Source organism: Rhinatrema bivittatum, chromosome 5 (genome assembly GCF_901001135.1).
Source record: "Rhinatrema bivittatum chromosome 5, aRhiBiv1.1, whole genome shotgun sequence".
NCBI lineage: Eukaryota > Metazoa > Chordata > Amphibia > Gymnophiona > Rhinatrematidae > Rhinatrema > Rhinatrema bivittatum.
The window spans coordinates 40,142,344-40,165,005 of NC_042619.1; the positions used below are offsets into that span (position 1 = coordinate 40,142,344).

Here is a 22,662-nt window from a genome sequence, read left to right on the forward strand (position 1 = left end):
CAGCTCCCCCTTCTCCCTTACCCTCCCAGCTCCCTCCCTGCTCCCTTCCCCAGCACCCCTCTGCCTCTCCCCTACCCCCCCCTCTCTTCCTACGAACAGCCTTTCCTTGAAAGTGCCATTGCCTTAACGATCTCCTATACCCCTACCCCCTCCTCTCCTTTCCCCTCCTCGCTCCCCCTCTCCCCTCTCCCTGCCCCTGCATTTAACATTAATATTGTAAATAAGTTCATATGTTAAGTTCTTAAGTGTACATGCATCCTTAACATCCTGATGCATATCTACTCTTAACATGGATAATCTTCATCCAGTTCTTTTACAAAGTTGTATCCCTGCTCGTTGACTCTCTCTATCCTTGTTCCTAGTTCATTGTAATATCGTTAACTCTCTCTATCCTCGTTCATTGTAATTTCCTTTCTCAGTTAATTGTGAACTGACATGATGTGTCCTACGAATGCCGGTATATAAAAATTGTTAAATAAATAAATAAAATAAAAAAATGTTCTCTCAACCTAGCTTGATGTAGTCCATCAAGCTAGGTTGAGAGAACATTGCACAAATCTTTTCTTTGGGTGAGTTTCCTCACTACGAAGGTCATCAAATCTTCATTAGAGAGCACTGTTCTGTTCGTACGTCTCACTTTGAATGTCAAAGTGGCCCCTAACCCCTACACTAATACCTAAACCTCACCTCTAGTAGCTAGGTGGGCCTCCTATAGAGGTATAAATACCTACCTAGTATGAGGGCCTTATAGCTAGGCTCTCTCTCTCCCCCCCCCCCCCCAGTGGTTGCATGTAGGAATTGCAACAATTATCGCAACGTGCGAAAAAGTTATCGCAGTCTGTGGTAATACCTATGCAAAGTGCTAAGATAGCACACTTTGCGATAAACAGCCTATTACCATAAAACATGCCCCTTTTCCGATCACATGCGATATTTAGTGCATTTTGATAAATCCAGGCCCAAATGAAGCCCACTAACTTTCTGGTATCTAGTAGGTCTTATGTCTAATATATATATATATTTATATTTCATGCTTTTATACAGTCTTCCTCCCCTAAAAAGGAAACCCAAAGCAGTTTATAATTAAAAAAAATGCAATCAGTATGATATAATCATAATGTAAATTTTAAAGCAATGGACTAAGCAGTATTCTAGCAGTCAGATGCATTTTCCTTTTAAACACATCTTTTCCCTTGTTTTAATGTATTGCCTTAAATACTTTGTCATTATTTTATTCTTATTTTATCAAATGTCAGCTTAAATTTTTTGTATCCACTATGCTAGCTTTAAATTGTCTATATTCTTATGTTTTAAGCATAAATAATCTTAGTTTTTCTTTATTTTAATTTTATAGTTCAATGAATTTAGTTTGTTTTGCACTTGTTTTAAATGAATTTTATATAACTTGTGCAATGTATTTTGAATTTTGTATTTATTTATTGTACACTGTCTAGATTGTCTACAGATTGACGCTATATAAAACAAATAAATCAAATCAAACAAGAAATTCATCAAATAGCATAGTAAAACAAACACAAATTTTCTAATACATCCCTCACTCATTAGGAGAGCAGAAGGTGGTGCAACATATCTAAAAAAATATAAATATCCACCCATCAACATATATTTATTTATTGAACTTATATCCTGCAAATCCAGGCTATTAGCCATTCTAGGCAGGTTACAATAAAACAAACATTCTGTAATTATCAGTGAGACATCACATTACAAATGCAAAAATACAGATAGACAGTCCAGCAGACTTAAGCAAAAGCCTTTGAAATAAGTGAGCTTTAATTTTTTTCAGAAAAAAACAAATAATTGGAAATTAGGTGCAGCTTGTGAAGTAAATCATTGCACATATAAGAACATAAGAACATAAGAAATTGCCATGCTGGGTCAGACCAAGGGTCCATCAAGCCCAGCATCCTGTTTCCAACAGAGGCCAAAACCAGGCCACAAGAACCTGGCAATTACCCAAACACTAAGAAGATCCCATGCTACTGATGCAATTAATAGTCATAGATGGACCTATGACTGAGAAAGCATGCCTACCCATTGCTTAATCATACTGTCTTGTATGTTGGTAAGACTAGCAGATTATCATGCTCTGAGCACAGGGATAGGCTAGGTACATATACATGCAAGATGTCTTTTAGAATTTGTGGGCCATCACCTGAAGACCAATGTTAGAATCTTGAACTTTATATTATGGGAAGCCAATATAACATAAATAGAATCGGTGAATCCCCAATTTAGAGTTCTTAATCATATAGGCTCTGCTTATCTGGGAAGTTACCTGCTACTTTCAGGTCCCAGAAGTGACATTTTTGTGTATAATCCTGCAAAGTATTATTTTCCCTTCCAGGATTAGAGGACACTTCATGAAACAATGCTTGTAGCTTTAAAACAAATTTAATAAATTATTTTTTTCAGTCAAGGTACAATTAAGCTTTGGAATTTGTTGTCAGAAGATGTGGTCAAAGATACCGTGTTTCCCCGAATATAAGACAGCGTCTTACTTTCTTTTTACCCCCAAAAGTCCCACTATGTCTTACTTTCAGGGTATGTCTTATATTGGAAAAACAGTCGAATTTTTTAAATACCTGTCGGAGGGCCGCGTGGGTCCAGGCGGCTGGCGGCGGGAGCCGGGTGGTCGCGTGTTACCGTAAATCTAGGCTGCGGGCGGGTGGGCGCTTGTTCCAGGCGGCGGCGGGTGGACGCATGTGACTGCATGTGACTGCCTTGAGCATCGAATCGCAGGGGTCGCATTCATTCACTGCCGGTGGGGGCTGCCCCACCGGCAGTGAATGAATGCGCGCCTGTGCGACCCCGGCCTAGATTTAACACGCGACCACCCGCCGCCCGTCTCGAACTAACGCGCGTCCACCCGCCCCCCCCCCCGCCGCCTGGAACAAGCGCCCACCCGCCCGCGGCCTAGATTTAACGCGCGTCCACCTGCCCCCCCCCCCCCCGCCGCCGCTGCTGCCGCCGCCTGGAACAAGCGCCCACCCGCCCGCGGCCTAGGTAACACGCGACCACCCGGCTCCCGCCGCCAGCCGCCTGGACCCACGCGGCCCTCCGACAGGTATTTAAAAATAATTTTTTTACTACGTCTTACTTTCGGGGGATGTCTTATTAGCCGACCCCCCTAAAATTCCCACTACGTCTTACTATCAGGGGTGTCTTACTATCGGGGAAACACGGTAATAGTATAGCTGGGTTTGAAAATGGTTTGGAAACGTTTGTGGAGAACAGGTCAATTAAGAACTATTAGCTAAATAGGCTTGGGGAATGCCATCTCCTTCTGCCTGAAACTGGGAGTAAACTAGGAAAGGATCTCCCTTTTAGGATTTGTTGATACTTCTTCCAAATGACCTGGCTTGGCCACTGTTGGAAAAAGGATGCTGGGCTGGGCTCAATAAGCCATTGGTTTGACTAGTATGGCATTTGGTTAGTTCTTTTGTTCTGAATCACCTGAGATAGCCCCAAAATGTTTTCTATTTCCAAAAATTTCTTGAACTTTAAAAAAAATGTATATATGTCATAAACTATTAATATAACCACTTATGAATCATCCAAAATATATCCAGAGCAATACCCTATCTCCCCACCACTCCATTAATCAAGAATACCAGAAAGAATGTGAGATGCACATTCAACTTTATTTCATACTTTAAAACATCCAGAAGATCCAAAGAATAAACCAAGCAATATAAAACTAATTTAAATAATTAGACCCAGATACAAGCCATAAATCCCAGAAAATGTGCATCTTTAGGGACCCCCTGGAACTTCTGAATATTTCTTGGTATGAAATAAAGTTTGCTTGACCCTTCATAGTCATGCTAGAGTCCTCAGTTTACTTAATAAGGGTCAGAGGAGATGCTCTGGGTCTTAAATGAGTTATGAATATTTAGTGTTACATAGATGACTGGTATCGCAGTGCCCTTTATTATTGCTCTGCTTCTGCCCATCCTGGGTTTCCCATTCTGGTTTTAGTGGACTGCTACTACTTACCTGTGGATGCTTGTGGAACATATTTGAGGGCAAGTTTCATCTCCCCCCTGTGCTCTAATGCAAGACCAGCTGCTGGTGTCTGTAAAGTTACAAAAACACTTATTAATCTGGATGAAATAGCACCTGTCTTTATATTTCATATGCTACCACACTGAAATTTAGCAGATACTGGTAGTTTAATGTTCTGTTTAAGTTTGCTTTATCCTATCTGGTTATCCTTTTTGAGAACTTGCATGTACTACAATGTTGACTCTTTACAAACATCAGAAGTTAGTTAAGAATGCTATGTTGCAGGTTTTGAAAAAGGTTTTATCTCTGCGAGGGAACATGATTTTTTTGATTGTCAAACCCTCAAAAGTACCATCTTCAAAGGGATACCCATGTAAAGTCTGTTGTAGCAAAAATGACCAGCGCCAAGTGCACATTATAGACTAACCAAGCATGAGTTTTTGAGGACAGAGCCCACTTCATCAAATGAATGAAATGATGTGCAAGATATGGGAAATATATGTACAGAACAGAGAGAAGGCATTGGATTAGGCAGGATATGGTATGAAGAGTATGTTAATAGCATTATAGTATTGCCCACTAACAAATGGGATAAGTGTGAAAAGAGAGAATGATCTGCTAACAGTTAAGCTCATAGATATTGTAGTGAGTCATGAAGCCATTGTCTCTGTTCAGACCTAGGGTGATGGTGTTAGGTTTTTTTAATGAGTTCCAATTCAGCAGTTTCACACTGAAGTGCTCCTTTGAAGTTGCTCTGTAGAAGTATGGCAACCTTAAGGTTATACAGAGAATGTCTTGGAAGTTTGAATTGTTCTCCTACTAGTTTCTGAATGTTACCATTTCTAATGTCAGATTTATGTCCATTTTTTATTTTCCTTATAGATTGACCTGTTTGTCCTATGTAGACAGCAGAGGAACATTGCTGGCAGATGGTGGCATATATTACATTGGAAGAAGAGCAGGTGAATGTTTAGTGTTTTGATTATATGTTATACTGTAATGGTTCAGTGTGATACAGCTGTCTGCTGATACATCAATTTGTTTATATAACGTCTGTTTTAATGGTCTGATTTAATAATACATTATAGTGCTTTAGTGCAACATACTTGCTTGTTCACAGTGATGATACACTGTTATTCTTGTTTTGCTTACGTGTATGAGTATTTGTATTGAATGAATGAGGTTTTTTAGGGGTAAAAGTGTATATGAATTTAATGATATGATTGAATTAGTGCATGATTAACTCGGTAGATATTAATGTTATATGCTACATATCACAAAGGGCGTGTGTATATTGTGTTTCATTTATGGGACATTGTATCTTGGCATGATGCTGAATATTTTGTGTAATAATTTTAACAAGTATAGTTTAATGTTTACATATTAAAGATTTTCAAAAAATATTGTTTTAAAAACAACATATGTGATTCCTTCATATTGTACATGTATTGCATGTTGGAATCTTTCTGGATCTGCCTTCACATTGTCTTGTATTTTTTCAAAAGTGCCATATATATGATTCCTGTACAGAGCCCAACTGGTTCTCTACTAAGAGGACTGCCCCTTTTAACAGAGGGAATAGAAGTAATAGATTGTTGGATTTTAGCTCCCCCATGTAGGAGATTGCAGCGGTGGAGTCCTCATATTATAAAATCCAGTGCCACCATTCTGCAGTGTATATGTTGAGCTATCCCTTTCAAGGAGTTATGATATTTCTATGTCTGCTCCTCTGTTTGTTGTATTTACTTTTGGAAAAGGATCTTTGGGCCTCTAGGATGGAGACCAGAAAATGGAACAGGAGAAAGGGTACCTTTTACTAAGCTTAGTCATGCCAAATTTTATTCCATTTGCTTTGGGATGAAGGAAGTTTTATCCACCCTTCATTCCTCATCTTTGGTTACATTTTCAAGCTAACTTTATTTTTTCAACATCTGCTCAAGTCTTCAAGGGTCCAGGGACTCCATGCTTAACCTTTGTACGAGTTTGCTATGTCTCACTGAGAGAGATGCAGTGGACTTTTGGAAGTCCTGCAGGGAATGAGTTTCCATTCACTCCTGGGAAGAAAAGTGGATTTGGAAAAGGCCAATGACATAGAAAAGAGCAAGGGAATAGAAGAGAGGCGTGAGGAGGTACCTTCCAGGTACCATCAAGGACAGTAAAGAGAAGGGATTAGAAGTAACACGTAATTGCAGTACATAAGGACAAAGGTATGATAAATGGGACTTTCATTTATTTTATCCCATCCACTACATTTTGGGAAGAAATTGCACAACTATCTCCAAAATCAGAAAGGAGCTGTAATACAAGAACAAATTAACAAAGCGGCAGATTTATTGGAAAGACCAGCAATGTAATGACTACGCTGAGTTAGAAATTGAAAATGAGCACTATGATCAACTTTCAGTCATTTATCAGTAAAATTAAGTTGGAAACAACATTAAGGGGTAGATTTTCTAAATTTGCGCGATCGCGTACTTTTGTTCGCGCACCAGGCGCGAACAAAAGTACGCTGGATTTTATAAGATACGCGCGTATCTTATAAAATCCGGGGTCAGCGCGCACAAGGGGGTGCACATTTGTGCAACCTACACGCGCCGAGCCCAGCGCGCGCTGCCTGTTCCCTCCGAGGCCGCTCCGATTTCGGAGCGGCCTCGGAGGGAAATTTTCCTTCGCCCTCCCCCCACCTTCCCCTCCCTTCCCCTACCTAACCCACCCCCCCGGCCCTATCTAAACCCCCCTTTACCTTTGTTTCATGATTTACGCCTGCTAAAAGCAGACGTAAATCTACACGCACCAGCAGGCTGCTGGCGCGCCATCACCTGATCCGGGGGCTGGTCCGGAGGCCTCGACCACGCCCCCTGGCCAGCGCCACGCCCCCGGGCCTGCCCCCGCAATGCTGTGTCACACCCCCGAAACGCTCCCGACACGCCCCTTTTAGAAAGCCCCGGGACTTACGTGCGTCCCGGGGCTCTGCGCGTGCCGGCAGCATATGCAAAATAGGCACGCCGGCGTGCGAGGGCCCTGCGCGCGTAAATCCGGCCGTATTCACGCGCGCAGGGCATTTAAAATCCGCCCCTAAGCTTCCAGTGTGATTATTACTGCTACATACATAAGACTGAAATGGGTAAAATCTGGAGTTAAAAATGCTCAAGGCCTTGGTGTTAATTCTCCCCTCCTCCTTCCTGCCAACAGGGACTTATGGATTCAGAGGGGCTTAAAACAGTAAGGAAAGTTTGAACCATCAGAAGTCCCATGAGTAAAGGTGACCTTGGGACTTCCTGGGAAGGTATGTTAGTCCAGGGATTTTATTCCTAAAACACATAAGTCGATCCATCAACCACCAAGAAGGCCCATATTTTCATTGATATCTGTCCTTTAACATTTTTCTGTTTTTGGTGGATAGTCCTGTAAAGCCATTTGCTGCTAAAGCACGCTTCTATATGAGAGATGCATCAGATATATTGTTTTGGGTGTTTTTGCAGAATTGTGAGGTGTTCAGTCTAGCATTTTTCTCGCTGCACTAAACATACTGCAACAAGAAGGAATAGAAGTGGTGGCAGACATTAGTGCTCGAGACAAATCTCCCAGGATACCCACGGAGTTTGTGTGGAAACAATACAAATAGTTTGTGCCATTATTATTTTGGTTTCAATGGTGAATATTTTCCATAAATTCAGGGTACAGTAATGGAGGCCACCAAAGCTCGTGACATTGCTAATTTATATGTCGGGTTTTCCAAGCGAATTTTCTGCGTCCAAGTCAATGGGTGTCCTCACTTTTATGCTGGAAAAGATACACTGATGGCACTTATATTTTAATTTGGAAGGGATCAGTTACATTCTTAACAGAGTTTCATCTGTGATTAAATCAACAAGATCCCCATCTTACATTCACATTACAGTACCATCAAGTATGTGTGTATTTCCTGGATCTAAACAGTAGTACGGTGGGTACAGAAATGAACATCACTATTTTTTTTAAGCCAACAGAATGAACAATAATTTGTTGTGGTTCAATAGTTTTCATCCCAAAGTGTTTAAGAGAAGCTTGCTGACAAGTCAATTTTTACACCTGAGAAGGATCTGTTCTGAAATAGGCATGTTTGATGGCAATTGTTTTCTCAGAGATATTTTTCTTATGAATGCATTATGAAAGCTTTATTTGCTAATTGGGCATTTTTTTTACTTTTGACTCCTACCCAAATAGTGGATTCCTGCGTTTTGCAATATTTTAACGTCTTTTCTTAGATTCGTGCTATCATTAGAAAACCTTTTGTGGTTTTGGGCATGAATGATGTCTTTAAATTGTCCAAGATTTGTATTTCTTGAAGTAGAAATATCAAAGAATATGTGGTTTGCGCATCCTTCTCTTCTTCCATCAGACCTGTAAAGAATTTTGGATACTATCCCTGTGGCACCTGCAATACGTTCAAGCTTTTATATAAAAGATACTTCTTTCTTTACCAACACGGGACAGAATTTGACTATGAAACATCTTACACATTGTAAATCAAACTGTAATTTATGTAATCCTCCGCCCCTGTGATAAATATTGCATAGGCAGAACAAAACAAATGGTGTGCACAGAAATGGTAACTTTCAGAGCAGCATGTGGGCACATATACATCATCCCACTGCCAGAGACACAGCCATTTTATAACTTGCATGCGTATATGTGCGGGGGTGGATGGGAAATAGAACCAAAAGGTTATTAAATGCCAAGAGAGAGAGAGAGAGAGAGAAAAAAAAAGAAAAATAAGTGTGAAAGCTTGCTGGGCAGACTGGATGGGCCATTTGGTCTTCTTCTGCCGTAATTTCTATGTTTCTATGTTACAAAGTAGCCTGACCGTGCGCATATGTGCGCTCAATTTTAAGCGGGTGCACGCCTATGTGCATAAATCCCACTTCTACCGCGTAAGTCCAGGAATTTTAAAAGCTAAACTGGTTTAAAATTTTGGTGCCAGAATAGGTGTGAACACTGGTCTACAAAAATGAGATGGGATGGGGGTCTGAGGAGTTCGAGAGAGAGAGGAGGACCGCTGCATACCAGGTGCCGGCAATCTCTTTAAAGAATTGTGAGTTTGCCGAGTGACATCACTGCCTGCGACCGGGCTTAAAACCCCGCGAGAAGCGGCGCTTAGACGGGGTCTGAGGAGTTCGAGAGAGAGAGGAGGACCGCTGCATACCAGGTGCCGGCAATCTCTTTAAAGAACTGTGAGTTTGCCGAGTGACATCACTGCCTGCGACCGGGCTTAAAACCCCGCGAGAAGCGGCGCTTAGTCGCCACCGGCGCGTCGCCTAAGCCGCGCGCGCCGAAGGGGCGCGCGCGGCTTAGACCGGCTTAGACCGGCTTTGACCGCCTTTGACTGCCTCTGACTGTCTTTGACCGCCTGATTGAGTAAGTGGCGGAATTTATATTGATTTTATGGGGCGGAAAAGGAAAGCTAAGGCTTATACTTCGTCTCCTCTCACTCCCAAGCACGGACCAATGGACGCTCATGTGAGTCGGCTCAACACGCCACAAGGGAATGTCAATGGAGACTCATTTGAAGTCTCACTGAGTCCCGGCACAAATTCCAAGCCTTCACAACCCCCTGTGACAGCGTCCCTGGATAGTTCCAGTGGAAGTAAGGCTGCCAATATGAGTGGAGAGGGAGTCCTACCCGGTGAGGTGGGTCAAGAATCCCCACAAACTTTGTCTTCTTTACATCAAGAAGTAGTTAATGGCATAACAACGCCATTACAAGTAAGCATCCAACCAGTGGAAATGGAATCTTCCAAAGTAACATTGGGGGATGTGTGGAGGATGTTGTTAAAACTTGACTCTAACGTTTCACAAATGAACACCTCTCTTTCAACGATGGTAAATGCTAATAAGGTTGAAATTACTGAGCAAGGGAAAAAATTGGTAGAAATTGAGGCAAAAGTGAATACTTTAACAACTAATGTCCAGAATGTACAAAGTGTGGAAAGTATACGTATATCTGATAATTTGACACTTCATAAGGAAATAGAGAATTTAGAAAATATGCTACGGATTAGGAACTTACGATATGTAAATTTTCCATATACCAGGTTAATGTCTCCATTTGAAATGTTTGTTAAATATTTAAAAGAAATTTTGGCCTATAAAGATGAGGAAATCCCATCAATTTCAAAAATTTATTATTTCCCATTGAAGAGAATTGATAAACCTGGGGAATTGGATGACTTACAATCCCCAGGTATATCAACATTCTTGGAAGATTCGCTGGATGTAATACATAAAAGGACAACTTTGTTTGTGTCCTTTGTACAAGAAAGAGATAAGGAGATCATTTTTGAGAAATCCTTAAAAAATCGTGAAATATCATTTTGTGGGCAAAAGGTTTTTTCCTTTCCGGATGTTTCCAAGACTACACAAAGTCTGAGGAAACAATTTCTTAAGTTGAAAGCCAAAACATTAGAGATTGGGGCAACTTTTTATCTAAAGTTCCCCTGCCGATGTTTTGTTAATTTTCATGGGAAAAAATTTGTCTTCACATTGCCAGAACATATGGAAATCTTTTTAAGGGACAAAGAATTAGAAAAGTTAAATCAGGTTCAAACAACAGAAATGGTTTAAGTATTAATGAGACCTCATTCTCTCTCTGTATCTTATATGTTTTTGTATAAACGTTATGTTTAAATGACCCCCCTTATTATTAGGGTCTAATCAGCCAAGATAGAAAGTTATTGGTTAAATTGTTATTTGAAAAATTATTGTGGCATGATTATATTTACTTATTGAAGAGTATGGAAATTACTGAATACATGAATGTGTATTTGAAAAATTAATAAAGTATAAATTGTAAAAAAAAAAAAAAAAAAAAAAAAAAAATGAGATGGGATAATTGAAAAAGATCCCCCTGATGCAGATTGCACATCGAAACACGGAACTGTGTTGGGGTTCCTAAAACTGCACACCATGAATAGTACAACAGAAAAAGATAAGTATCTGTTTTATCTGCAAATTGGAAAAATAATTTAAAAAAATATACCTGATCAATGATTATCCATGGGAGAAACATGCACAGAGTAGCAGTTACTGCCTTAAGAAGCTTGCTGGGCAGACTGGATGGACCATTCGGTCCTTCTCTGCTGTCATTTCTACGTTTCAAAAAGGCTATGAAAGCAGAGTATTGCTATAGAGCCTATTATGAGGTCTGTTTGTCTCATTTAGTGGAAATAATGCAGAGTGTTTAAAAGAATTATAAATGTGATTTACATGTCCAATACTCTGAGGGGTAGATTTTCAAAGGGGTACGCGCGTAAGATACGCACGTACCCCCCGAAAACCTACCCCAAACCCCCCCCTGCACATGCTGACCCTATTTTGCATAGGCTCGGCGGCGTGCGCAAGCCCGGGACGCGTGTAAGACCCGGGGCTTCCAAAAAGGGGCGGTTGGGGACGTGGCCAGGGGGCACGGTTAGGGATCGGGGCGTGTCCAGGGGGTGTGTGGGCGGTCCGGGGGCATGGCCGAGTGCCCCGACACAGCGGCCTGTGTCGGGGTCTGCCGCACCAGTGCACGTAAGTTACTACTGCCCGGAGGCAGTAGTAACTTCTCCGATAAAGGTAGGGGGGGGGGTCTAGATAGGGCCGGGGGTGGGGGGTGGGTAGAAAGAAAGTTCCCTCCGAGGCCGCTCCGATTTCGGAGCGGCCTCGGAGGGAACGGGCAGCGCGCGCAGGGCTCAGTGCGCGCAAGTTGCACAAATGTGCACCCCCTTGCGCACGCCGACCCCGGATTTTATAGGCTACGCGCGTATCTTATAAAATCCAGCATACTTTTGTTCGCGCCTGGTGCGTGAACAAAAGTACGCGTACGCGTATGTTTTTAAAATCTACCTTAGCGGTTTTACATCTTGGAATACTTTTTACTATATCAACATGATTTTGAAGACATCCGATGCCTCGTTGTGGATCATATTCTACTAGAGTATCAAGAGGGAGATTGTGAGAAGACTTTGGAAGAAAATGAACAAGAATGAATTTTTAGATTACAATCCCTACACCCATGTGGTTTGAATAGAGAAATTAATTGGCAGGGTTGGGGTTTTTTTGGTTTTTGGTTTGTTTTTTTTAATTAATATGACTTTTTATATCTTTCAGTGGAATTAAATTGCATCTGTATGCATCTTGTATAAGACCACGGAAAAATGGGAATTTTAAAGTCTGGATATTATATGTGCATTTACAGTCTTATTGTAATCAGCTTCTCACATTAGAATTTGAAATAAAAAAAAGCCAGCCAATAAGCGTTTTTCTGAGTTCTCTCTTCTATTGGTGGCTTTTCTCATGTGATTTTTTTGTGTGTGTTTGTTCCCATATATACTTAAGCATGCCAAGAGTCAAGAAGTCTAAATGGAGGCAAGCATTAAAATGATTATTTGAGATCCATAGCATGAACGTTATCCCTGATGCAGAGACATGGCCCTGTGTTGGAAAGTTTTGCTGAATATGCAGCGAAGCATGTCAGCTTTGCTTTTATCTGCATTACAACAAAAATGATACATTGAGATATTGGGACCTATGATAATATCTTGGCATTACGGGAAGAAGTATTTATCAGAGGCCAATCTCTATAAGTGTCCCTTTACATTTAAGAATTTATGCTCAGTATTGATTGATTCAATTTTGGTGAGTGTTTTTGTGGGCTGCTTTGATAGCAGCATTCACTTTATGATTCTTACTGTAGCAATTTGTCAATTGCTTACAAAGATATTTCCTCCACCCAACTGCTTTGTTGATTTGTAACTCATTTTACTTTTGGCTGGCTTGCACAAAAGTCTTTCTACGGGTAGAGAGTATGGGAAGATGGTAGCAATGAGGGGGATGGGGAACAGAAAGATATTTCTAAACAGGGACTTAATTGCATTGGAATCTGTAGAAGTAAAAAAAGTCTAGGTATTCAAATTCTAAAGTATTCTCTTATTTGGGGAAAGCAAAATACTACTACTACCTAAAATGTAAAAAAAAAAAAAAAAAAAAGGGGGGTGTTAATCTTTAAAAGTAAACTGCTTGCAATCTTTTATTTCAGATTTGGGAAAGAAAAAAGCCTAAGGAGGGAATTTGTTTGTTGAGAGAAAGTCCACGACTACATCATATCTGTAGTCTTTAGCCTAAATTTGCAAAATGCAGAGGTTTAAATTGAAGAGTGGCAAATCATGTACAGACTCACCCACACAAAGCTAAGCTTGCACTCTCTATCAAGGGTGTAACTTGTGAGGCTTTCAGGCCCACATTTTAAAAAATTATACGCCTCCTAGAATACCTATTCCATGTTCACATAAAAGAATGCACAAAATCGGGTTACTTACATACTTTTACGCAAACTGAGCTCTGGGCTATTTTATAACAACTGGATAAAACTGGATTTTTTTTTGCACATAAATGACTTTGAAAATCAGGCCCTCTGTTTTCAGATTCTAAGGATGGACTTTCGTTTCATTTTCAGAAATGAAATAAAAGGAGAACAAAACATAGAAACATAGAAATGACGGCAGAAGAAGACCAAACGGCCCATCCAGTCTGCCCAGCAAGCTTCACACATTTTTTCTCATACTTATCTGTTTCTCTTAGCTCTTTGGTTCTATTTCCCTTCCACCCCCACCATTAATGTAGAGAGCAGTGATGGAGCTGCAACCAAGTGAAATATCAAGCTTGATTAGTTAGGGGTAGTAGGGGAAGTAACCGCCGCAATAAGCAAGCTACACCCATGCTTATTTGTTTTACCCAGAATATGTTATTCAGCCCTTATTGGTTGTTTTTCTTCTCCCCTGCCGTTGAAGCAGGGAGCTATGCTGGACATGCGTGAAGTATCAGTTTTTCTTCTCCCCTGCCGTTGAGGCAGGGAGCTATGTTGGAAATGCATTGAAAGTGAAGTATCAGGCTTATTTGGTTTGGGGTAGTAACTGCCGTAACAAGCCAGCTACTCCCCACTTTGTGAGTGCGAATCCTTTTTTCCTTTTGTTCTGTCAGGCCCACCCAGCTGGAAAAAAAAACACCTTGCCACCATTTAAAAAAAAACCAAAAACAAAACCACAGGCTGCCTAATAAAAAACCTCCACCACCTGGGCTTTGTCTCACCCTCCCCTGGGACATCCCCCCCCCCAACTCTCTTCCAGTTTACCTACAACCCCTAGGGTCCAGAGATGGGCAGGAGCGATCCCCAATCACTCCTACTCCTCCAGTGATGTATTTCAAAATGGCGCCAGTGCCAGTGTCTAGGGAAGTCTGGGTGTGATTGAGGGAATGTCTTGGGGGGGGGGGGGGGAGAGAGGATTTTAAGAATCAGGTGGCACAGGTTTTGGTTTTAGCACATGATGAAACCAAAAGAAAAACAAACAAAACCAAAATGAAACCACCAATGAAACAAAACCAAAATCTATGCAAACCTCTATCAAATTCCTTTTCTATGAGGTGGAACCTGAATTCCTGAGACTGAGAGAAAACTCGCCAGAGAAAACACACAAAGCAGAAACATCTTACTCTTGGCTGAAGTGGAAACCAGTTCATTTGTTTGTTGTTCCAGTCCCAAGTTGCCAAATCAAGCTCTACTTCTCCCAGGAAGCTATTCCGTCCAAATGTGTCATTGTGCCAGACTGAGAGATTTAGTTTCTGGGTCAGAAGAGTCTGCCTGTCAATCTTATACTGTACAAAAGAAGGGAAGATAATATTTAGTTAATAAGGAGAAAAAGACAGCATAGACCTAATGGATGCAAAGGGGAGGATTTTCAAAAGGTTTGACCACATATGTTAAACATAACCACTTGAGCATTTCCCTCAAGACATTTAGTAGGTTAAAAAAAAGGGGTGGGGCCAGAGGCGTGGTTAGGAGAGGGACAGAATTTAGCTGGTTAATGCTGTTTTTCGGTGGTTGGAGGATAACTGAACAGAAAACCAGGTTTTATAAATCTAGCTGGACAAATTTTGAGCCAGAGACCTAAGTTTCAGGTCTATCCAGTACCGAGCGGTAGGAAGAGCTGCATTAGTGCCTGCGGCACCCACGGTTGCCGCACGCACAGTGCAGCTCACCTACCGCTCGATCCTGAACACTAATTTTATTTAAATGTAAACCGCGTCCGTGAAGCCTTAGGTCCGCGCAACCCATTTTACTGGATAGAGCGCCTATACAGTATCCTGGGTGCGCGGGCCTAAGGCTTCACGCCACGCTGGTATCTGTCATTTCAAATGTCATTTGAAATGACAGATACCAGGGAGGAGTGGAGAAGAGATGACAGCGGCGAAGCAAAAAAAAAAAAAGCGAAAAAACCAAAAGCAAAAAGTAAGTCGCTTCGCCGCTTCACTCTTCTCTCCTCCCGGAGCAGGGCGCGAAAAGCAGCCTTGCTCCGGGAGGAGGGAAGCGGCGAAGCGACTTACTTCTTGCTTTTGGTTTTGTTTTTTTTTGCTTCGCCGCTGTCAGTGTCTCCCCTCCTCCCGGAGCAGGGCGCGAAAAGCAGCCTTGCTCCGGGAGGAGGAGAGACACCGGGAGGAGGAGAGACACTGCGGCGAAGCAAAAAAAACCCAAAAGCAATTTTGGTTTTTTTTTTTCCAAAAGCGACAATTTTGGTTTTTTTCCCAAAAGCGACTTACTTTTGGACGCCTGCACAACTTACTTTTTTTTGCAGCCATCAGCAGAAACACGATCGTAGCTCCTCCCGACGAAGACGAAGATGGCCGCCTGCACGGGGGAAAGCGTACAATTGGCCGCTCAAGACGTGGCGTCACATCCCGTGATGCCAAACGTCGTGACGTCACGTCTTCAGCGGCCAATTGCACGCTTTCCCCCGTGCAGGCGGCCATCTTTGTCTTCGTCGGGAGGAGCTATGATCGTGTTCCTGCTGATGGCTTCAAAAAAGTAAGTTGTGCAGGCGTCCAAAAGTGACAGATCCCAAAAGTAAGTTGCTTTTGGAAAAAAACCAAAATTGTCGCTTTTGGAAAAAAAAAACCAAAATTGCTTTTGGTTTTTTTTTTTTGCTTCGCCGCAGTGTCTCTCCTCCTCCCGGTGTCTCTCCTCCTCCCGGAGCAAGGCTGCTTTTCGCGCCCTGCTCCGGGAGGAGGGGAGACACACTGACAGCGGCGAAGCAAAAAAAAAAAACCAAAAGCAAGAAGTAAGTCGCTTCGCCGCTTCCCTCCTCCCGAAGCAAGGCTGCTTTTCGCGCCCTGTTCCGGGAGGAGGGAAGAGTGAAGCGGCGAAGCGACTTACTTTTTGCTTTTGGTTTTTTTTTTGCTTCGCCGTTTATTTTGCTTCGCCGTTGCAGTCTCCGTGGCAGCCCCAGTCCGGACATCGGAGAGGGGGCTGCAACGTTTTTTTCGCTTTTTTTTTTTTTTTTTGGCTTTGGGAGCAGGGGAGAGGACTGGGGCTGCCACGGAGACCGGCACCCATGATCGCGGCCGGGGCAGGTGAGCGGGGGCTGGGGGAAAGCTTGCCACCTACCCTTACCCCTGCCTCTACCGCAGGGGTCAGGGTAGGCGGTAAGTTTGCAGGTTAAACGCGCGACAAAAACGGCAGGGAAAACTAGCGATAGTCGGGGCGCGGGTTACGGGATGCTAGGGAATAGCTAATTCGCTCGTTTGCATGCAATATGCATGCCGCGTGTGGAAGGGGTTGCCCGGGGAATTTAGGACGCGGTAGGAGTAGGTTAAAGGGGATTCGGGATCGCAGGAAGGGCTAACGCGGCTGGAAAGTGAGTAAAAAGCGGCTTAGGAGTAGGGTAAACGCGGCCGCACTTTACAGGATAGACCCGTTTGTTAGGTTCAGCTGAGACTCCAGCTAAAGATAACAGGGCAAAATTACCATTGCATCTTTCCTGCTCACTGGATAATTGAAAACAAGACTCAAAGGAGATTCACCTTTCGTGTTTTGGCGCATGACCATTACTATAACAAATATACAGTGTGAAGGCAGAACACTAAATTAGTTACCTTTCCACCTTATGAACATCATTAAATTACTTCATGACCCATAAATGTAATTACTATAGATGTGAACGGGGATCTTCATGCTCTGCTACTTTTCAGCGTATATGCAATGCTGGTGCCTACATTATAATCGGTCTCCCTTGGTCCATTGTTTAAAAATATTAGGGCTAATTTTTAAAGCCCGACGCATGCCAAAAGGGGGAGAGATATGCACACGGCCCAGCCACACGCGTAACTTCTGGTACACGCGGAAAAGCCGGCAAAATAAAAAGGGGCGGGCGGGTGGGGAGGACCGGGGCCCAGAGTCCGGGTGGTGCACAAAATGTACTACTATTCTGGAGAGCACTTAAGTATAAAAAAAAATAATATCTAGAGGGGTTTTTTAGGGGTTGGGGAGGATAGGGGAAAAGGCAGGCAGGGTAGGTTGGGGTTTTAGGAAGTTCCCTTCCAGTTCGCTCCTTTATTGGAACGGCTCTATCGCATCGCTGCACGTTTCTAAGAAAATTCTCCCCCCACTTGCGTGCACAGGCACGCACCAATATAAAATCAGGTGTACATGTGCGTGCAGGTATCGGATTTTATAACTTGTGCGGTGACACACGCATGTTATAAAATCGGGGCATCTTTTAAAATTTACCCTATTTTGTTTTATATGCAATAAAAACTGTCACAATACTTATCAGTAGCCCAAAGGATCTCTCATCATGATAATCTTACGCCAACCAGAAGTAGACTTCACCATGTGTGTTTGCAAAGTTTCCCTGACTAAACAGTGTGGTTAAGTTGACTTCTGATTGTAGTAAGAGTATCAGTCTACATGTGAGACATCCTTCGAGTTACTGTTAAGTATTGTGACACTTTTTATTGCCTATAAAACAAAATATTTTAAAATATGGACTAAGGGTGACTGATGATTACAATATATGCACCAGCATTGCATATATACTGAAAGGTGGCAGAGTATGAAAGTCCCTGTTCACATCTATAGTAATTACATTTATGGGTTACTAAGTAATTAAATGACGTCATTACCGATTTATTGATTAGCAATCTTATTTATTTGAAATATTTATTGCCTGCCTATCCATCCATTCATAGTGGGTTATAAAATAATACAGTCAAAGATTACATTTAACAAATAGCAAACGCAAACAATAATGAGTACATACAGTAGTAATCAATTTACATAACATGTGTGAAATATACAACTGACTGAATTTCCTGGACCAGATCTTAGATAGAGGTCATCCACAATTAACGTGAAAGAAAATATCTATGGCCTGGCTCACTGCATGACCTGAACTTCCAAAAGCCTGTGCAAAGAAAAGAGCCTTCAGGTTTTTTTTCAGGAAAGATTCTAAAGAAAACACTCAGATCAGCTGGTAAAGCATTCCAGGGGAGCAGGCCCACCACCATAAAAGTCTGATCTCTTGTATCGTAAAGATAGAGTGTGCAAACAGGAGGAATCTCCAAGATGTTCTTACTGGTCCAACGGAAAGCCTGAGGTAGAACGTAAATCTTTAATGTGCAGGCAGGGCAGGCTGCAATGTTATTATACAGCACCCTTGTGCACCAACGTTAAGATCTTACATTTTACATGCATACGATCGGGAGTCAATGAAGAGGCAGATAACACCAGAGAACGTCAGACCAGTGAAGACCCTAGCAGCAGCATTCTACATGGAGAACATAGAGAACATGGAGAACATGTAAACCGATGTGATCTTTATTTCATATAGGAACACCGGTATATAAAAATCTAAAAATAAATAAAATAAATATACTGTATTTCAATAACCTAACTCTGCAATAATCATAGCTCGAGAGACTGCAACACCAGAGAACGTCAGACCAGTCAAGACCCTAGCAGCGGCATTCTACATGGAGAACATAGAAGCTGGCATATACTGTATGTCAATAACCTAACTCTGCAATAATCATAGCTCGAGAGACTGCAACACCAGAGAACGTCAGACCAGTCAAGACCCTAGCAGCGGCATTCTACATGGAGAACATAGAAGCTGGCATATACTGTATGTCAATAACCTAACTCTGTAATAATCATAGCTCGAGAGACTGCAACACCAGAGAACGTCAGACCAGTCAAGACCCTAGCAGCGGCATTCTACATGGAGAACATAGAAGCTGGCATATACTGTATGTCAATAACCTAACTCTGCAATAATCATAGCTCGAGAGACTGCAACACCAGAGAACGTCAGACCAGTCAAGACCCTAGCAGCGGCATTCTACATGGAGAACATAGAAGCTGGCATATACTGTATTTCAATAACCTAACTCTGCAATAATCATAGCTCGAGAGACTGCAACACCAGAGAACGTCAGACCAGTCAAGACCCTAGCAGCGGCTTTCTACATGGAGAACATAGAAGCTGACATATACTGTATGTCAATAACCTAACTCTGTAATAATCATAGCTCGAGAGACTGCAACACCAGAGAACGTCAGACCAGTCAAGACCCTAGCAGCGGCATTCTACATGGAGAACATAGAAGCTGGCATACACTGTATGTCAATAACCTAACTCTGTAATAATCATAGCTCGAGAGACTGCAACACCAGAGAACGTCAGACCAGTCAAGACCCTAGCAGCGGCATTCTACATGGAGAACATAGAAGCTGGCATACACTGTATGTCAATAACCTAACTCTGTAATAATCATAGCTCGAGAGACTGCAACCCCAGAGAACGTCAGACCAGTCAAGACCCTAGCAGCGGCATTCTACATGGAGAACATAGAAGCTGGCATATACTGTATGTCAATAACCTAACTCTGTAATAATCATAGCTCGAGAGACTGCAACCCCAGAGAACGTCAGACCAGTCAAGACCCTAGCAGCGGCATTCTACATGGAGAACATAGAAGCTGGCATTTACTGTATTTCAATAACCTAACTCTGTAATAATCATAGCTCGAGAGACTGCAACACCAGAGAACGTCAGACCAGTCAAGACCCTAGCAGCGGCATTCTACATGGAGAACATAGAAGCTGGCATTTACTGTATGTCAATAACCTAACTCTGTAATAATCATAGCTCGAGAGACTGCAACCCCAGAGAACGTCAGACCAGTCAAGACCCTAGCAGCGGCATTCTACATGGAGAACATAGAAGCTGGCATATACTGTATGTCAATAACCTAACTCTGTAATAATCATAGCTCGAGAGACTGCAACCCCAGAGAACGTCAGACCAGTCAAGACCCTAGCAGCGGCATTCTACATGGAGAACATAGAAGCTGGCATATACTGTATGTCAATAACCTAACTCTGTAATAATCATAGCTCGAGAGACTGCAACCCCAGAGAACGTCAGACCAGTCAAGACCCTAGCAGCGGCATTCTACATGGAGAACATAGAAGCTGGCATTTACTGTATTTCAATAACCTAACTCTGTAATAATCATAGCTCGAGAGACTGCAAAAATCATCCTGATTTAAGAAAAGCTTCATCTGTTACGCAGACTAAGCCTATCTTTTCCCTTCCCTTGTAAATAAAACATTAACAATCTGAGGTCACAATCCAAAAAGGGAGACAGCAATGCGCTAATAAGTACATAGGTTGGGCTTTCTCCCACTGAATCACAATTTGTTGAATCTGAAAGCAGATGCCCCTCTACTTGAAAGTATTTGTCCTATCAATAATCCATCAGGTCCCTTAAAAGGAAAGGGAGAAGGGCCTCCCAGGAACAATGTAATGTATCCACATTTGGTTTGTTTGTTTTTTTAAATAAAATTATGGCAGTATGTGCATCTTTTACCAAGCTGGTCTGTTTCCGTTTTGATGGCAAGAATGCCACATAGAACAAGAGCCAACGTCACGGCACTTACACAGAAAACCACCCCTCAGTGCATGTCGCTCTTGTCAGTGAAACGCGGTGGCTGGTGGGAAGAGCAGAAAAAATGGCAAGTTCTATAAAGGGGAATGGCTAAACATGTAGAGCACACTCTACAGTGCTTTCAACCTTCCTAGCCCCTTTCTCTTTTCTTTCCTGTCAAGGGGAAGGATTAGGAATGGCAGAAGTATATGCCGGATCCATGCAGAATACTCGGCCTTCGCACAGCTGCCCCTCCAGTCTTTCATAGCAGAAGGAATTTTACAGACATCATCATATAACTCTGAACCTGCTTAGCCAGGATCTCACAAATCACACAACGCGCACATTGCATGAATTAATCTGACACCAGCATGTGCAATTTCATTCGCAATATTTTCCAACATAATGGATCAAAGAACTGGATCACACAGCTGAACCATGGCTGCTCGCCATGGCCCTCAATTTTGTATCGCTCACGAGCCCTACAAATGACTTAAAATGCTAGAGATATTTGCACATGCTTATGTTTAAAAAAAAAAAAAAAAAATATATATATATATTCTTTTCTACTAAGGGATAATCAGTTCTCTCATATTTTGTAGAAAAGAGGCCCAAGTGAACTACTGCAATGTAATTCAGATGAAGTCGCTCTCAGCAGAGCTTTGGAAGTTTGGTGCATACCCGGAGGATATCATTGTAGGCAGGATTTAAAGTTTTCTTCCTCACGGTTGTCTTCCTTTTTCCCATTTTGGCTTTATCTGGAAGCAGGTAACTCTTCACATATCTAAAATAAATAAGACAATCCCATTAGGAAAGAGAAACTTCTGAACTTGAGGGCCTGCAAGCTAATTTTTAAAGGAAAACTGCTTGGGGCATTTCCCTTTGAAAATTCAGGCCAGTGGAGGAGGGCGGCTACGTCGCACCTGCGCGCTGCGTAGCTGCTCCAAAGTGGAGGCAGAGTACGCAGGTTAAACCTTGGGCGGGCTCACTTAGTTTTACCCACACTTTGTAGTGGGGGGGGGGGGGGGTAGGAAGCAATTTTTAAACATGATTTTTACATGGGGGGAATGCTTGCATGCTTACCTAAAAATTTGGAAAATTACCCTCCAAATGAGCATTCCAACCACTAACAGTGCAGCACAATATAGATGTTCCTCATTCTAGCTATAAAGATATGGTGACTTGGAGTTCAGAGGTACTGGTGTGATTATCCTATTCTGTCCCAACATAAACCAATAGAAGACGAAGAAACGAACGTCAAATCTGTTGAATTTGCCCACCTTCCCCAATTCCATTCTCACGCATTAGAAACACGTCACAGCAAAGTCGAAATGTGCAGACTATTAATTGCATTATTGTCAATGTTTCGCCATTTTGGGGATAATTTTCAGGCTGTCCACAGAGGGACAAAAATCAGCAGATACTTTGTACCCACAGACCTTGCACCAATTTTCAGAGCATGAGTACATGCACACTTTCACTTTGAAACTTGCCATTTGCACCTGCTTTCTGTGTAGGCACTTTTAAAAAAAAAAAAAAAAAAAAAAAGGAAAAGAACATATAGAGAGTTGAAAATACTATCTAACAGGGTCATTCATCAAAATGTGTGATAACGGCATAACGCATGCATTAACATAGCGCAAATGCTAATTTTTGAAAGGGGCGGGATCGGGGAGGGGTTTGGGCGGGATTAATGAAAACGAGGGGCATTATCACACCGTGTGTTACACTATCGCATGTTTTTAATGCTGGAAATAACTTCATCTTTTTTCCCTGGAGTTGAGCTGTGTGATATGTCCAAAATGGCCGTAATGCAATTTGCGATAAAGATTGCAAATTGCATTTTGGCTATTT

General features: G+C 42.1%; 1 protein-coding gene and 1 long non-coding RNA gene across 10 annotated transcripts in view; one reads left to right on the plus strand and one right to left on the minus strand.

Moving 5' to 3' along the window:
• The window catches only part of SYTL2 (synaptotagmin like 2), a 264,487-nt gene that overhangs the window by 13,383 nt on the left and 228,442 nt on the right, over positions 1–22,662 (minus strand). For all 9 annotated transcript variants that reach the window (XM_029602243.1, XM_029602249.1, XM_029602250.1 and 6 more), the window contains 3 exons: positions 21,490–21,592; positions 14,536–14,697; positions 4,021–4,099 (listed from right to left, as the gene is read on the minus strand). In XM_029602243.1, the coding sequence (XP_029458103.1) occupies positions 4,021–4,099; positions 14,536–14,697; positions 21,490–21,592 (344 nt within the window). The remainder of the gene's footprint in view (positions 1–4,020; positions 4,100–14,535; positions 14,698–21,489; positions 21,593–22,662) is intronic.
• The window catches only part of LOC115091916, a 90,571-nt gene continuing 72,815 nt past the window's right edge, over positions 4,907–22,662 (plus strand). The window contains exons 1-2 of the long non-coding RNA XR_003856840.1: positions 4,907–4,991; positions 7,222–7,315. This is a non-coding gene — a long non-coding RNA (uncharacterized LOC115091916). The remainder of the gene's footprint in view (positions 4,992–7,221; positions 7,316–22,662) is intronic.